The sequence below is a fragment of the Salvia splendens genome, chromosome 21, assembly GCF_004379255.2.
Source record: "Salvia splendens isolate huo1 chromosome 21, SspV2, whole genome shotgun sequence".
Taxonomy (NCBI): Eukaryota; Viridiplantae; Streptophyta; class Magnoliopsida; order Lamiales; family Lamiaceae; genus Salvia; species Salvia splendens.
The window spans coordinates 22,309,621-22,327,778 of record NC_056052.1 but is presented as its reverse complement, the minus strand read 5'-3'; the positions used below and the strand labels follow the sequence as shown (position 1 = coordinate 22,327,778).

The following is an 18,158-nucleotide window of genomic DNA, read 5'->3' as shown; positions in this document are numbered from 1 at the left end:
AAATATATGGTAGTATTAATTATGATGTACTATTATATTAGTAATAACTTAGTATTTTTTTTACACTATGAATGAGACATGCATGGGGGGACACTAAATCTCATCTAAATTAATTCTCCGACACATTAAATTTGATGAAATGCCCAATGGTATGGAGACGAGCTACCAAATAATCGAAACTACTTATCTTATTTTGATATGACCACCATCTTAATTTGTTAATATAAATGATAGCGCCATACATGTACACATTATCCTATTACCCCTTCATTTCAATTCAATATTTCATTTGACCGCCATAAATGTCAACTGTTGCAAAAACAATTCATTGATCATCACCAACACTGCAACACAGAATTGGCCATCGATTGGTTCCTGGGCTTAACTCAGTTGGTTCCTGGGTGGTAGATTGTCCCTAAGCACACAGGATCGAATGCTGGCAGCCGCAGTGTGGGAGTTTCACCACTGTGGTGGCTCCTTGTGTGCTGGTTACCAGTGTAAGTTCCTCCCACCTAATGGGCCGCTGAGGTACCGTGTTTGAACCCCTCCATAGCGATGTCGGGCCGGGTTATGGGGGCGCCTGGGGTGAGCGAATCACCTTTTTGTCCCTAAGAATTGGCCATCGATTAAATTTGAAGATCCAAAAGTCAACTGTACTTCCAATGGTACTATCACGTGTTGGAAGTCGTATACTAGTAGTAGTAGTAGTACATTTTTTTGCCTAAAATGGGTAGTACTCCATAGGCAGATCTAATATATGAATATAACTATCACAGCTAATTTTAGTTGGATAGAAGGGAATTGAAATGAAATATTATAAAGTTAGAGGGGAAAATGAAGTTGAAGTTAGAGACAGAGACGGCAGAATAATATCCATGGCATTTTATATTAAGGAAACAACTGGAAAGATATTATATGGCTGAAAAAAATTGACCTAATTATAAAACACAAGTGCAGAATATTATTAATCCATCTCGGATCAATATGTGTTGTTATACAATTATCAAGTATTAGTATTACATATCTAATTATACACTCCCAAAACTAATAAAAAAGCCCCACTTCCTCATTTATTTTAAAATTTAATTTCGTTTTAACATCTTAAATTAAGTCCAATAACTCATTATTCATTTAAATTTTTTTGAAAAAATACAAAATAGTACTATAAACAAAAAAACCCCGTTGAAAGAAAAAAAAGAGAACCAGAAGAAAAAAAGAAAAAAAAAAGAAAGTAAGTAATACATAGATCAGTATATACCAAAAATTATACAACTAGGATTTATCAAACATTCAAACCAAAAACCCTGAATCTACAATGTTAATTAAAGAGATAAATTGATTACATCTCTGACTTCTCATTGGCCTAAAGAGGCATCATCCCATCCAACATGTCTCTGACTTTCATATTATAGTATTTCAAAATATTATACTATTACTACTACTATTATAGATAATATCTGTAAGGTTGAGAAGCCTGCATAATGAATTTTAGTACGATAATGTTTGTACTTGCGCATGAATCATGCCGTTTCTCTCATACCAGCTTCATACACACACACACATATATATACACAGATATTAAATGATGTCTCAACACACCCAACAAATAATCTGAAGCTTCTAGAAATTAAAGAAGATGAGATATCGATCAGCATGGCAGTCTTTCTTCCTTGTGTTTTTGGTGGGATATATGTTGGTATGGATTCTGTTGCCTACAAAGACTTACAAGAATTCATGGACTCCCAAAATGCAGAAAAAGCTCAACTCCACTTACTTCCGTGAACAAGGTAAGTAATATTTAATTTGGATATTTTTCTTAGGTTAATAATAGTAACACATTAATTTGCAGGGGTTAATCTTCTTTTGCTAAGCTTCCCTCCTATGCTCGTCGCCGCCCTTGGATGTGTATATCTACATCTGCACAAGAAATCCAGCTTCGCGAGTAGCAAAAGGTCTTACCTTTCGATGAAACGGCCGGCGATGGTGGCGGCACCGCTAGGCATTGTGAACGCAGTCGAGCTGACCTTCGCGGCCATGTTCGTATTACTTATGATATGGTCCTTGGCTAACTACTTGTATGTTAGCTTCGAGCATCTCCACATGCACACTCCCGGAGAAAAAGTGTATGTATGCATACCATTTACTAACTGAGTTGCGCTTCATCGTTGATATTTATATTTATTGACTTTGATTTAGATTTTTTTTGGTGGGTGGGTGGGGGGTTAACTAATAAAGATGGCAAGCCAAGTTCCGTAGCGTGTCACTGAGGCTGGGATACATCGGACACGCGTGCTGGGCTTTCCTCTTTTTTCCCGTGACACGAGGCTCGTCGTTGCTGCCTCTGATCGGGCTGACCTCCGATTCCAGCATCAAGTATCACATCTGGCTCGGCCATCTCTCCTCGTTGCTTTTCACTCTACACAGCGTGGGATTCATCATATACTGGTGGACCATGACTGATCAAATGTACCTGGAAACATGATAACAAATTTGATCAATGAATTATTCAAGAAGTGTAAAGTGATTAATAATGTCTATGTATATGCAGATGCTTGAGTGGAGCAGCACCTACCTCTCTAATTTCGCCGGAGTAATAGCCTTTGCGCTGCTGCTGGCCATTTGGGCGACGAGCTTCGACCGTGTGAGGCGGAAAATGTTCGAAGTCTTCTACTACACACACCATCTCTACTCCATCTATATTTTCTTCTACATGTTCCATGTTGGAGTCGCCTATCTCTGCATGATCCTCCCCGGAATCTTCCTCTTCCTCATCGATCGTTACTTGAGATTCCTCCAATCCCGAGGGAGCGCCCGCCTCCACTCCGCCCGTCTTTTACCCAATGGAGCAATGGAACTCACCTTTGCGAAGAATCCAGGTAAATATCAGATACGTTTGAATGAATGAGACAGTACATAGCTCCCGTAAAAAGCTAACGCAAATAATACTATCTTTCAGAGCTGTCGTATAACACAACTAGCACGTTGTTCGTTCGTGTCCCGAGTATATGCAAACTGCAGTGGCATCCATTTACAGTGATTTCCAACTCCAACATGGAGAAAGATAAGCTGAGTGTTGCAATCAAACCTTATGGAGGTTGGACACAGAAGCTCTACAAACACCTTTCTACACCTTTGGATCATCTTCAAGTATCAACCGAAGGCCCTTATGAACCTGCATCATCTCATTTTCTAAGGTAAAACCTCACAAATTCCTCTATTTTCTACACACAACTTATTCATTTTCACATGATCTTCACAATTTGTTGCAGCCATGAGTCTTTGGTGATGATAAGTGGAGGAAGCGGTATCACCCCTTTCATCTCCATAATCCGCGAAATCATCCACAAAAGTACATCAGAATCAAGCACCAAGGTCCCAAGAGTCCTCCTAGTCACAGCCTTTAAGAACACAACTGATTTGGCAATGCTAGATCTCTTGCTTCCTCTCTCCGAAGCTTCTGTAGACCTCTCCAAACTGGAGCTGCAGATAGGAGCATACATAACTCGAGAGCACGAGAGGCCCGTTGGGGATGATAAAAACCAAATCGAGATCAAACTCTTTAGGCCAAATCCATCAGACACTCCAATATCTGCAGTGCTAGGGAAGAATAGCTGGCTGTGGCTTGGTGCCATAATCTCATCATCCTTCCTCATGTTTCTGCTTCTTCTCGGGCTTGTTACTCGTTACCACATATACCCTGTTGAGAAGAGGGGAGACAATTATCATTACAGCTACAAACTCCTTTGGGACATGTTTCTTGTTTGTGCAAGCATCTTTGTAGCAACTAGTGCTATTTTCATCTTCCAGAAGAGAAATGTTTCTGAAGAAGGGAATCAAATTAAGAATATCGAGCTGCAAACTCCAACCATGTCTCCTTCTTCGTGGTTAACCCCTTCGGATAGGGAACTGGAGAGCCTGCCTCAGCAGTCTCTTGTCCAATCCACAAAAGTGCAATATGGTGCAAGGCCTGATCTCAAGAGTGAGTTTCTTTTTTTTTGTTCTTGCTTTTCTCTCTCATATTAAGTCATAGAATCCGAGCTTGATTTTATGTTTGCAATATATCTGTAGGGATATTGTTTGATTGCAAAGGTTCAGATGTTGGAGTCCTTGTCTGTGGGCCTAAAACTATGAGGCATGAAGTTGCCAGAATATGTGCCTCTGGTTTGGCCAAAAACCTGCATTTTGAGTCCATGAGCTTCGACTGGTGATGAATGTTTTGCTGATTAATTAGAACGACCGTCTCTCGATTTTTATTTGTTTCTCAGATTTCTCATCGAGGTCTTAAGGCCTTGCTTATTCCTATTGTTTTGATTTCCCATGTATATATAGATTTGGTCATGCTGTAAAGTAGTGTACATGCTATACTTGACAAATGTACTATTTACTAAGTTATGCTTTGAAAATTTGGGATCATATTCAATCTGTTTCATTTGTAAGACTGCTGCACATTTGAAGCTTCGTACAAGTAAAATTGGGAATACTAACTTAATGTATGATGAATTTGTGGTTCCCACATCGGGAAATAATAAATACATGTTGGGGGAATTGCATATAAAATAATACCAAGGGGCATGTTGTTCCATACTTACCTGGACGGGGTCGATGGGAGATCCTTAACGCCCATGGCCTAGGTTGGTGACCTCTATTGCACTTTGGAGGGGTGCCCGCCTAAGGTCGGCCCATGTGGTCGAGCCTACGTCATAATTTGTGACAGAGGGGGCCTGCGTTCGCGCGGCCCCTGCCATCTTCAAATTTACATTTGTTTTCTATGATGTGGAAATATAGTGAAGATACTAATCATAGGGTTTGTGGTGAAGATGCAATCACAATTTGCACGCTCTCTGCTGGTATTCTTCTTTGCCAGTTTCTACTCAAAGCTTTCATCTCATCCCGACTCCATTGGAAGTCGTCCGTCTTCTAGCATCTGTGGAAGGTGCAATATAATCACCTTGTTTCAATTCTGGATTGAATGTTGTTGTTGAGTGGGGATAGAACACAATGTTTGATGAATTTGTGTTCCCACAATGGAAAATAGTAATTGGCTAATACTGATCAGATCTTCTAGGTAGTATACATAAACTGTAAGCAACAAATTTTAGTAGTGACTTTGCTGAGCTTGAAGTTGTTGCATCTGGCTGGAGAAGTAGCTATGCTTTGTGGGATAGTCATGTGGAAGTAGTTTTCTTTCTTTATATGTGGGATCCTGATACTCTTGCATCAGTTTCAAAGATCCTTGCAATCCCAACAAAAGATTTGTACCGTCAGTCACTTCTCAAAGCTTTCATCCGACTCCATTGGAGATCGCCTTCAAGTATCCACACGTCCCTGCACCCACAAGGTTTGAAGAAGAAACATACAGCTCACTCGCTTGTGATTATGGATTGAATGTTGTTGGTGAGCGGGGTTATATTGTGTTGATTAATTTGTGCTCCCACATCGGAAAATAGTAATTAGACGTTGAGGGAATTGCATATAAAATGAAACCAAGGGACGTGTTGTTTCTTACTTACCTGGACGGGGTCAATTGGTGATCCATAAGATCCATGGCCTAGGCTTGTGACCTCTATTGCACTTAGGAGGGGTGCCTGCCTAAGGTCGGCCCAAGCGGTCGAGCCTGCGTCATAATTTGTGACAGTGGGAGCCTGCGTTCGCGCGGCCCCTACCCTATTTTATTTTAAATATTTGATTTATACTAACATGGCTAGGGCTTGACTCAAAATAGTTTCTAGTTTAGACAATTGCCCTTAGTTCAACTCGTCAAAATATCTTTGGTCTTAATCAGGCCTAAACCTGGCTAGATTAGATGATTCGAAACATGGACTTTACTCAGGATGGCAAGCATGGCCTCAACTAATTCATCAAAAGATGACGAGACATGAATATTCAGATAGAAAACTAATGACTTCAAATTTTCCATCAAGATGACTCAAAACTCTGACCGACCGAAACCTATTAGTTATATGAGGAGCGCAGCGATGGAACTAGTAAGGGGCAAGCCCCCGCTGGACTAGTAAGGGACAAGCCCCCGCTCCAGCGGGGGCTTGCCGACGCCGGGCACTGTATAATTATTGTGTGCTTGGGGCGGAAATTGAAGAGAGTACCCGTAACTGTTCTTGTTGATTTTTAGAGAGATGGGTGAGAAGATATGACTGTGTAAAAATAGAGATAGAATAGATATACAAACCAAGAGAGAGAAAGATGTCTGACACAATGTACGCTATTTTAACTTTTTACAGAGTAATAATATTAAATTAATTACTACTCCGATTAAAATATTTTGGATAATAATTTATTACTCCATCAAATCAAAATACTCCCTCCGTCCCATAGAAATAGGCATTTTAGGGTTGACACAAGTTTTAATGTGTAATTGATAAAGTAAGAGAGAAGAAGAAAAAATTATTGAAATTGTGTAGAGGACGGTGGGACCCATAAATAATAAAGTACAAGAGAAGGCAAAAAAGGATGCCATAAATAGATGTGGACTATTTGTATAGGACGGACGAAAAAGAAAATATGACCTATTTATATGGGACGGGGGGAATATACTAATATCGTATTCATAAGAAAAAAGCATATTGCAAATATCTCAACCAAATATGCAACATAGAATTTTTTGAACAATAAAAAAAGTGATGAGGAAGGCATTATCAAATATTATAAATAAATATTTTATATTCATCTTAGTATTGAAATATACATTGCATATTACTCTTGTCCAATGGTTGAGTTTCCACGATTAATTATTTAGTTGATTGTAATGTAATAGAAATGAAAGTACAATTTCTCAATTGCTCAACACATACAACATACTCATCTCTATTTTTCAAATCTAACTATCCTCATAATCTTAAAACAATACTCTCTCCGTTCGTTATTAGGAGTCTCATTTATGTTCGGCATAAGTTTAAAGAAGAAATATAAAAGGGAAGTGGTTGAAAAAAGATAGTGAAATGTGAAACTCATTTTGATATACTATATTAGTTTTATAATAAAATGTGAGTGCAATAAGTTAATGGATAGTGTGATGTACCTACCATTTATAGTATAAGTGAACCGGGACTCCTTATGGCAGACGAATGGAATATTAATTAATTGAAAATAACAATAATAATAATTATTATTATTAGTATTTTTTAAATTTTAATTTTATTTTCAGCACCGGCTTATTTGATTTTCTGGTTCCGTCACTGGAGAGCGTGAGACGTGCATCGCGAAACAGATTAATACAACACCAACGGAAGGGTGTATTATCCTCTGCTGCGAGTATTGATGCCAATGGCTTTACGTTTAATAAATAAGCAAATGTATCTTGTGAAAGTTGAAAATGCAAATATTACCAAGTTGAATTATTTTGTGTATAACAAATTAAATGAAGTACAGTAGTATATTAATAGTCTATATGGCATAAAATATTTCACATACAGCATCACTGAAGTGTGAAAGTTCTAAAGTCAACCACGCGTACTTCCAATCGTACTTGTACAATTAAGAATATACTTTGTTGGCGTATGTTACAAAACAATCATCTGTCACAACTCATATTAGTTTAGGTTTGGTATCAAAGGTAGTTAGGCAAAGAGACTGCCTATGACCATGCTCATACACTTTGTCTCTTATATGACAAACGATGGGAATAATGCAAATTACAGTACTTTCATAAATGAATTTGACTCCCTTTGGCCTTAAAAGGCAGCATATAACAGACATCCGAGCTTTTGACTTTCATATTATATTGAAAAAAAGAAAGATTATATATGCATCAAGTAGCTTACACAGATTGGGAAGCCTGAATAATGGATATTAGTAGTGTAGTGTTAGTACTTGTGCATGATTCATGCAGTTTATTTCATCCTATTCGGTTACGTAACATGCTCTTGCAAATTGCAATCTCCACATTTATATATACATGTAATTCCACCAAATTAATAACACATTGTGATTACTGAACTTGGGAATTTGAGGAAAGATGAGATATGGTGCAGCATGGCAGTCTTTCTTTGTTTTGGTGTTTGTAGGGTATATGTTAGTATGGATTTTGCTGCCTACAAACACTTACAAGTATTCATGGACTCCCAAATTGAAGGAGAAATTCAACTCCACATACTTTAGAGAACAAGGTTACTCTACTAATTCTCATATTTGTATTAGTGATAAGTTTGAATTGCTATTTATATTTTCTTGACTGTGTTTAGTAATTTTTTGGTTCAGGTGTTAATCTTCTTCTGTTTAGTTTCCCACCTATGCTGGTGGCTGCAATGGGGTGTGTTTATCTACATCTAAAAAAGACGAAATCGGATTCTAAGAGGTGGTTTTTTTTTATCCTCATCAGCTCATTCATTCATCTCTAATGGCTGAAAAATGAATTAGTTAACTTGGGTTGTTGCAATGCAGTCGCAAGAGGTTGTACCTCTCCTTGAAGCGGCCGGCAATGGTTGCGGCACCACTAGGCATAGTGAACGCGGTCGAGCTGACATTCGCAGCTATGTTTGTAGTACTCATGATCTGGTCTTTGGCTAACTACTTGCATGTCAGCTTTGGGCATCTCCACATGCACACCCCCGGAGTAAAAGTGTATGTCTCCATACCAACTAAGTTGCGTTCATCGTCTATAGTAGCATTAACATTTCTTGACTTAAGACTTTTTTTGTGTGTGGGATGGGTGGGGGTTAATTAATCAAGATGGGAAGCCAAGTTCCGTAGCGTGTCACTGAGGCTGGGATACATCGGAAACACTTGTTATGCTTTCCTCTTCTTCCCAGTCACACGAGGCTCGTCTCTGCTGCCTCTGGTGGGCCTCACCTCTGATTCCAGCATCAAGTACCACATCTGGCTCGGCCACCTCTCCTCGGTGCTCTTCACCCTTCATAGCGTGGGATTCGTTATATATTGGTGGGCGATGAGTGATCAAATGTACCTGGTAATATTCAAAACCTAAGAATATGCATAAAAAATATGATGATTTCATCACATCTGCTGTTTAAATTCATGCAGATGCTTGAGTGGAGCAGCACCTACCTCTCTAACGTAGCTGGAGTGATCGCGTTCGTGCTGCTGCTGGTGATCTGGGTGACGAGCTTGCAACGCGTTAGGCGAAAAATGTTCGAGCTCTTCTTCTACGCCCACCATCTCTACACCATCTACTTATTCTTCTACATGTTCCATGTTGGAGTGGCCTATCTCTGTATGATCCTGCCCGGAATCTTCCTCTTCCTCATCGATCGTTACTTGAGATTCCTCCAATCCAGAGAGAGGACTAGGCTGGATTCCGCGCGCTTGTTGCCAAATGGAACAATGGAACTCACCTTTGCCAAGAATCCAAGTGAGTTTTTATACACAGAAGCAGTTGTCTAACCTTTTAGCAATATTAATGTTTATGGAGTTTGATTTCCTTTTAGGACTGTCGTATAATACTGCCAGTACGTTGTTCGTGCGTGTCCCGAGCATATGCAAATTGCAGTGGCATCCATTTACAGTCATCTCCAACTCCAACATGGAGAAAGATAAGCTGAGTGTTGCAATCAAATCTCATGGAGGTTGGACTCAGAAGCTCTATAAACACCTCTCTATGTCTTTAGATCATCTTCAAGTATCGACCGAGGGCCCTTATGAACCGGCTTCCTCTCATTATCTAAGGTAAACCCCACACAAATTCCTCTATTTCTACATATATACAACTTGCTCATTCTTTTTGAACAATATACTACTTGCTCATAATCACAACTTGTTTGCAGCCACGAGTCGTTAGTGATGATAAGTGGAGGAAGCGGAATCGCCCCTTTCATCTCCATTATCCGTGAAACCATACACAAAAGTACTACTGCTGAATCAGACACCAAGGTTCCAAAACTCCTCCTAGTAGCTGCGTTCAAGAACACAAGTGATCTGACCATGCTCGATCTCTTGCTCCCTCTCTCCGGAGCTTCTCTAGACCTCTCGAAACTGCAGCTGCAGATAGAAGCCTATGTTACCCAAGAGACGGAAAAGCCTATTGAGGATGCCAAAAACCAAATAGAGATAAAACTCTTTAGGCCAAATTCATCAGACTCTCCGATATCTGCAGTGCTTGGGAAGAACAGCTGGCTGTGGCTTGGTGCAATAATCTCATCATCCTTCCTCATGTTTCTGCTTCTTCTCGGGCTTGTTACTCGTTACCACATATACCCTGTCGAGAAAAGGGGAGAGAACTACCATTACAGCTACAAAATCATGTGGGACATGTTTCTTGTTTGTGCAAGCATCTTTGTAGCAACTAGTGCCATTTTTCTCTTGCAGAAGAGGAAAGGTTCTTCAGAAGGGAATCAAGTCCAGAATGTCGAGCTGCAATCTCCAACGATGTCGCCTTCTTCGTGGTTATCCCCTTCGGATAGGGAACTGGAGAGCCTGCCTCACCAGTCTCTTGTCCAATCCACAAAAGTGCACTATGGTGCAAGGCCTGATCTCAAGAGTGAGTTATTTCCTTGCTTTTTTTCTCTCATGTTAAGACAGAGAATCTGAACTTGATTTTGTGTGTGCAAATATGTCTGCAGGGATACTGTTTGATTGCAAAGGATCAGATGTTGGGGTTCTCGTTTCCGGTCCTAAGACTATGAGACACGCAGTTGCCAAAATATGCGCCTCTGGTTTAGCTAAAAACCTGCATTTCGAGGCCATGAGCTTTGATTGGTGATGAATGCGATGCTGATTACTTCTCTGTTTTATTTGTTTCTCAGATTGCTCACTAAAGTTGTTTGATTTCTGTTTTGTGCTGATATATTTGGTCATGATGTAATATAATGTTGTATTTGAAAAAATGTCTATTTACCAAGTGATGTTTGAATAAAGGTAATAAGATGCTATGAAGTTTGAAGCCTTGTTATCAAAGTATGCACACAACCCAACCGATTGTAAGAGCATCCACTATAACACGCCCGCGGCTATAGCCGCGTTTGGGGCGGAAGTGGGGCGCCTTATAGTGGCGGAGTTGTCCGCCCCGGAGGTGGACGCGGCGAGGGGGGAGGGAGGCGGCGGACGCGGGATAGCCGCGTGCGGGGCGAGGACGCGGCGATGGAGCTATAGCCGCGCCTATAGGCGCGGCGCCTATAGTGTAACGAGGAAGAAGCCGCGGCTATTCGGCGCGAATTTTTTTTTTTTTTTTTTTTTACATTTCAATTCACCTATAAATACACCACACTCCATTCATTATTTTCACACCATTCAAACACAACATCTATACAAATTTCTCTCACTACAATTTGGGGTCGAAAATGAACAATTTGTGGAGAGACAACTGGAATGCTCTGATTCAACAGGTGCAACAGGATGTAGCGGCCCGTTTGACGGAGGAGGCGGAGGATGCGGAGGATCCGATCCCTCGCACCATTACTCATCGGCGGACAATCCCACGAGACCACGTCGGTGCTCACCAACGTTTAATGTATGATTACTTCGTGGATAACCCCCGTTATCCACCCGAGATATTCCGCCGGAGATTCAGGATGTCGCAGCGGCTGTTCAACTATATAGCGACGAATTTGGCGGAGCGTTACCGGTGCTTCACCCTCCGGCGTGATGCATCTGGCCGGATCGGGCTGTCCACACAACAAAAGTGCACCGCTGCAATCCGACAGCTTGCCTACGCTGGACCAGCGGACATGTTCGATGAATACCTACAGATGGGTGAGACGACTAGCCTCACGGTGCTTAGGCAGTTCTGTAAGGGGATCCGAGAAATTTTCGGTGGGGAGTTTCTACGGAAGCCCAACCCGGATGAGTGTCAGCGCCTACTTGATATGCACGGGTCGGTGCACGGCTTCCCCGGAATGTTAGGAAGCATCGATTGCATGCATTGGGAGTGGAGGAACTGCCCTGTGGCATGGAAAGGCCAGTTCACTACTGGATTCAAAAGCAAACATCCAACGATGATACTGGAAGCCGTGGCAGACTACCGTCTGAAGATCTGGCATGCGTATTTCGGCGTGGCAGGTTCGAACAACGACATCAATGTTCTTCAGTCGTCGCCTCTCTTCAACGAGGAGTGCCGGGGGGAGGGGCCAGAAATCAGCTTCGTAGCCAACGGTACGCAGTATAGTAGGGGCTACTATTTGGCAGATGGAATATATCCGCGGTGGCCCGTATTCGTGAAGACTGTCCGCCAACCGGTAGGACCGAAGAAACAATATTTTGCGCGCAAACAAGAGAGTGCTAGGAAGGACGTTGAGCGGGCTTTTGGTGTCCTCCAATCGCGGTGGGCTATTATACGGTGTCCGGCACGAGTTTGGCACGAAGATGATGTCGCGAATATTATGTTAGCCTGTATCATATTGCATAATATGATAATAGAAGATGAAGGATTTGCGGCAGAGCGATGGGCGCCGGAAGAGGGTGCAAGTACAAGTCACGGTGTCGCCTCCGCGCCGATCCAGATGGGCGTACCACGGAGCAATGAATATTTGATCCAACGCTTCGCTGATATGCGCAGGACCACATCACATAACACACTGCAGGCCGATTTGATTGAAGAAGTATGGGCACGTAGGGGAGGTAGTGGCGTTGTGTAAACTTGGTAGTGATTTGTACTAGATTCAATGTAGTGTGTGATTTTAATTTTAATTTAGTGTGTAATTTTAATTTTAATTTGTATTGTATTTGTATTTTTATTTTTATTTTTATTTTTATTTTTATTTTTAATTCGTATAGTCGGCCTTTCTTAATCCACTAATTAGAGCCCGATAAATTTGTTAATAATTACTTGATATATTATAAAATGAAAGTTGATTATAAAATTCCGGGGCTATTGGAGTTGTCCACTATAGTGGCGGAAATAGAATTTTGGGGCTATGGATAAAAAATTGGGGCTATGGACAAAAAACTGGGGCGGGACTATTGGGCGTGTCCACCTTATAGTGGACACCCTAAGACTGCATCATCACATTTGAAGTTTTACAATACTACAAGTAAAATTGGGAATTTGTGGTTCCCACATCGGGAAATTGTAATTAGATGTTGGGGAAATTGAATATAAAAGAATACCAAGGGTCTCGTTGATCCATACTTACCTGGACGGGGTCGATGGGCGATCCACTAGACCCATGGCCTAGGTTGGTGACCTCCATTGCACTACGGAGGGGTGCCCGCCTAAGGTCGGCCCAAGTGGTTGAGCCTACGTCATAATTTGTGACAGAGGGGGCCTGCGTTCGCGCGGCCCCTGCCCAATTCATTTTCAAAAATTAATTTCTTTGATTTTATATTACGAGATGAAGGAATGGAAATCAAATGAAAAATGGGCTTTTTTAATATGGAATAGTTCCCCACTTAGTATTATTACATCTATCATGTCAATAGATGTGTATGTTTTGCTGCTGAAAATAATATTTGTAGTTAATGCGATTATAAACTAGATAACATCTAAAAGGTATAGGTTTGTTCATGATCTCAAAATGTATAGGGCAAGCAAACAACTGACAACCTAAACATGTTTGCATCACGTCAGATTGGGGTAAGTTCACCACAAGAAAGAATTTTAATAACAACAGAGAATATTAAAATTAAGTACTATTATTCCAAAAAATGAGGCTATGTGTTAATTTACAACTTGACTTGGTTGTTCATGATATCTTTTATCCCATAAATAGGTGAAATGAAGATAGGAGGGGGGGGTAAGGATCTCCAGAACAAAGGGAGATATAGTCATTCAATAATTTTCTGAACAAAGTAGTTTTCTTGGTTGATCAGTTTCTAAGATTATTGGGATCCCAACAAAAGATATGGGGATCGCCTCTGCTCGTATAAATCCATGTAAGCGCTATAGATTGTGTGGCGAACACTGATCATTCAATAGGAATCTTTTTCAATATTTCTGTGCATTAATTGAGGGAAGAATCATACTCCATCAACCGTAATGTGAAGATCATGTCTAAACTACATTGCCATTGGCATACACTCACAGTATAACCTAAAACAAGAATATGGATACAGAGACCAGCTCAGCATTGTCATGAGAAGTGAAGGAAGTTTGTCTCAGGAGCTCTATCAAAGCTTTCATCCACTGGAGATAGCCTTCAAGTGTCTATTGAAGGACCCTACGTGCGTCCACCTTGTTTCTAAGGTTAGACGAAGAAACATACAGCTCTTTCACTTGTAAATACTTGGATTCTGGATTGGATGATGTTGGTGAGTGGGGATATATATAACTTAATATTTGATGAATTTGTGATCCCATAATGAAGAGTAGTAATTAGATTTGGAAGGAATTGCATATAAAAGGAAACCAAGGGACATGTTGATCCATACTTACCTGGACGGGGTCAATGGGTGATCCATAAGGCCCATGGCCTAGGCTTTTGACCTCCATTGCACTACGGAGGGGTGTCCGCCTAAGGTCGGCCCAAGTGGTCGAGCCTACGTCATAATTTGTGATAGAGGGGGCCTGCGTTCGCGCGGCCCCTGCCCAATTCATCTTCAAAAATTAATTTCTTTGATTTTATATTACGAGATGAAGGAATGGAAATCAAATGAAAAATGGGCTTTTTTAATATGGAATAGTTCCCCACTTAGTATTATTACATCTATCATGTCAATAGATGTGTATGTTTTGCTGCTGAAAATAATATTTGTAGTTAATGCGATTATAAACTAGATAACATCTAAAAGGTATAGGTTTGTTCATGATCTCAAAATGTATAGGGCAAGCAAACAACTGACAACCTAAACATGTTTGCATCACGTCAGATTGGGGTAAGTTCACCACAAGAAAAAATTTTAATAACAACAGAGAATATTAAAATTAAGTACTATTATTCCAAAAATGAGGCTATGTGTTAATTTACAACTTGACTTGGTTGTTCATGATATCTTTTATCCCATAAATAGGTGAAATGAAGATAGGAGGGGGGGGTAAGGATCTCCAGAACAAAGGGAGATATAGTCATTCAATAATTTTCTGAACAAAGTAGTTTTCTTGGTTGATCAGTTTCTAAGATTATTGGGATCCCAACAAAAGATATGGGGATCGCCTCTGCTCGTATAAATCCATGTAAGCGCTATAGATTGTGTGGCGAACACTGATCATTCAATAGGAATCTTTTTCAATATTTCTGTGCATTAATTGAGGGAAGAATCATACTCCATCAACCGTAATGTGAAGATCATGTCTAAACTACATTGCCATTGGCATACACTCACAGTATAACCTAAAACAAGAATATGGATACAGAGACCAGCTCAGCATTGTCATGAGAAGTGAAGGAAGTTTGTCTCAGGAGCTCTATCAAAGCTTTCATCCACTGGAGATAGCCTTCAAGTGTCTATTGAAGGACCCTACGTGCGTCCACCTTGTTTCTAAGGTTAGACAAAGAAACATACAGCTCTTTCACTTGTAAATACTTGGATTCTGGATTGGATGATGTTGGTGAGTGGGGATATATATATATATAACTTAATATTTGATGAATTTGTGATCCCATAATGAAGAGTAGTAATTAGATTTGGAAGGAATTGCATATAAAAGGAAACCAAGGGACATGTTGATCCATACTTACCTGGACGGGGTCAATGGGTGATCCATAAGGCCCATGGCCTAGGCTTTTGACCTCCATTGCACTACGGAGGGGTGTCCGCCTAAGGTCGGCCCAAGTGGTCGAGCCTACGTCATAATTTGTGACAGAGGGGGCCTGCGTTCGCGCGGCCCCTGCCCAATTCATCTTCAAAAATTAATTTCTTTGATTTTATATTACGAGATGAAGGAATGGAAATCAAATGAAAAATGGGCTTTTTTAATATGGAATAGTTCCCCACTTAGTATTATTACATCTATCATGTCAATAGATGTGTATGTTTTGCTGCTGAAAATAATATTTGTAGTTAATGCGATTATAAAATAGATAACATCTAAAAGGTATAGGTTTGTTCATGATCTCAAAATGTATAGGGCAAGCAAACAACTGACAACCTAAACATGTTTGCATCACGTCAGATTTGGGTAAGTTCACCACAAGAAAGAATTTTAATAACAACAGAGAATATTAAAATTAAGTACTATTATTCCAAAAAATGAGGCTATGTGTTAATTTACAACTTGACTTGGTTGTTCATGATATCTTTTATCCCATAAATAGGTGAAATGAAGATAGGAGGGGGGGTAAGGATCTCCAGAACAAAGGGAGATATAGTCATTCAATAATTTTCTGAACAAAGTAGTTTTCTTGGTTGATCAGTTTCTAAGATTATTGGGATCCCAACAAAATATATGGGGATCGCCTCTGCTCGTATAAATCCATGTAAGCGCTATAGATTGTGTGGCGAACACTGATCATTCAATAGGAATCTTTTTCAATATTTCTGTGCATTAATTGAGGGAAGAATCATACTCCATCAACCGTAATGTGAAGATCATGTCTAAACTACATTGCCATTGGCATACACTCACAGTATAACCTAAAACAAGAATATGGATACAGAGACCAGCTCAGCATTGTCATGAGAAGTGAAGGAAGTTTGTCTCAGGAGCTCTATCAAAGCTTTCATCCACTGGAGATAGCCTTCAAGTGTCTATTGAAGGACCGTACGTGCGTCCACCTTGTTTCTAAGGTTAGACGAAGAAACATACAGCTCTTTCACTTGTAAATACTTGGATTCTGGATTGGATGATGTTGGTGAGTGGGGATATATATATATATAACTTAATATTTGATGAATTTGTGATCCCATAATGAAGAGTAGTAATTAGATTTGGAAGGAATTGCATATAAAAGGAAACCAAGGGACATGTTGATCCATACTTACCTGGACGGGGTCAATGGGTGATCCATAAGGCCCATGGCCTAGGCTTTTGACCTCCATTGCACTACGGAGGGGTGTCCGCCTAAGGTCGGCCCAAGTGGTCGAGCCTACGTCATAATTTGTGACAGAGGGGGCCTGCGTTCGCGCGGCCCCTGCCCAATTCATCTTCAAAAATTAATTTCTTTGATTTTATATTACGAGATGAAGGAATGGAAATCAAATGAAAAATGGGCTTTTTTAATATGGAATAGTTCCCCACTTAGTATTATTACATCTATCATGTCAATAGATGTGTATGTTTTGCTGCTGAAAATAATATTTGTAGTTAATGCGATTATAAACTAGATAACATCTAAAAGGTATAGCTTTGTTCATGATCTCAAAATGTATAGGGCAAGCAAACAACTGACAACCTAAACATGTTTGCATCACGTCAGATTGGGGTAAGTTCACCACAAGAAAGAATTTTAATAACAACAGAGAATATTAAAATTAAGTACTATTATTCCAAAAAATGAGGCTATGTGTTAATTTACAACTTGACTTGGTTGTTCATGATATCTCTTATCCCATAAATAGGTGAAATGAAGATAGGAGGGGGGGGGTAAGGATCTCCAGAACAAAGGGAGATATAGTCATTCAATAATTTTCTGAACAAAGTAGTTTTCTTGGTTGATCAGTTTCTAAGATTATTGGGATCCCAACAAAAGATATGGGGATCGCCTCTGCTCGTATAAATCCATGTAAGCGCTATAGATTGTGTGGCAAACACTGATCATTCAATAGGAATCTTTTTCAATATTTCTGTGCATTAATTGAGGGAAGAATCATACTCCATCAACCGTAATGTGAAGATCATGTCTAAACTACATTGCCATTAGCATACACTCACAGTATAACCTAAAACAAGAATATGGATACAGAGACCAGCTCAGCATTGTCATGAGAAGTGAAGGAAGTTTGTCTCAGGAGCTCTATCAAAGCTTTCATCCACTGGAGATAGCCTTCAAGTGTCTATTGAAGGACCCTACGTGCGTCCACCTTGTTTCTAAGGTTAGACGAAGAAACATACAGCTCTTTCACTTGTAAATACTTGGATTCTGGATTGGATGATGTTGGTGAGTGGGGATATATATAACTTAATATTTGATGAATTTGTGATCCCATAATGAAGAGTAGTAATTAGATTTGGAAGGAATTGCATATAAAAGGAAACCAAGGGACATGTTGATCCATACTTACCTGGACGGGGTCAATGGGTGATCCATAAGGCCCATGGCCTAGGCTTTTGACCTCCATTGCACTACGGAGGGGTGTCCGCCTAAGGTCGGCCCAAGTGGTCGAGCCTACGTCATAATTTGTGATAGAGGGGGCCTGCGTTCGCGCGGCCCCTGCCCAAT

General features: G+C 40.2%; 1 protein-coding gene and 7 non-coding genes across 8 annotated transcripts; all 8 read left to right on the top strand.

Annotated features, from left to right (window-relative positions):
• The first annotated feature begins 1,500 nt into the window (after positions 1-1,500).
• Positions 1,501-10,669, top strand: LOC121785482. Its single transcript, XM_042183927.1, is given in 15 exon segments — positions 1,501-1,787; positions 1,850-2,123; positions 2,236-2,467; positions 2,543-2,876; positions 2,957-3,194; positions 3,270-3,979; positions 4,069-4,304; positions 8,087-8,120; positions 8,212-8,311; positions 8,404-8,574; positions 8,683-8,920; positions 8,995-9,322; positions 9,399-9,636; positions 9,735-10,447; positions 10,530-10,669. Coding segments are annotated over 15 exon segments (4,137 nt in total). The 5' UTR covers positions 1,501-1,636.
• Positions 4,582-4,742, top strand: LOC121785604. The gene has a single exon (XR_006046992.1). It is a non-coding gene; the product is annotated as a U1 spliceosomal RNA (small nuclear RNA).
• On the top strand, positions 5,503-5,663 carry LOC121785605. The gene has a single exon (XR_006046993.1). It is a non-coding gene; the product is annotated as a U1 spliceosomal RNA (small nuclear RNA).
• A 2,360-nt stretch (positions 10,670-13,029) lies between the features above and the next one.
• LOC121785603 lies at positions 13,030-13,190 on the top strand. Its single transcript, XR_006046991.1, has one exon. It is a non-coding gene; the product is annotated as a U1 spliceosomal RNA (small nuclear RNA).
• A 1,077-nt stretch (positions 13,191-14,267) lies between these two features.
• Positions 14,268-14,428, top strand: LOC121785631. The gene has a single exon (XR_006047015.1). It is a non-coding gene; the product is annotated as a U1 spliceosomal RNA (small nuclear RNA).
• Positions 14,429-15,510: 1,082 nt separating this feature from the next.
• LOC121785602 lies at positions 15,511-15,671 on the top strand. The gene has a single exon (XR_006046990.1). It is a non-coding gene; the product is annotated as a U1 spliceosomal RNA (small nuclear RNA).
• A 1,082-nt stretch (positions 15,672-16,753) lies between these two features.
• On the top strand, positions 16,754-16,914 carry LOC121785601. The gene has a single exon (XR_006046989.1). It is a non-coding gene; the product is annotated as a U1 spliceosomal RNA (small nuclear RNA).
• A 1,078-nt stretch (positions 16,915-17,992) lies between these two features.
• LOC121785619 lies at positions 17,993-18,153 on the top strand. The gene has a single exon (XR_006047004.1). It is a non-coding gene; the product is annotated as a U1 spliceosomal RNA (small nuclear RNA).
• Positions 18,154-18,158: the final 5 nt, after the last annotated feature.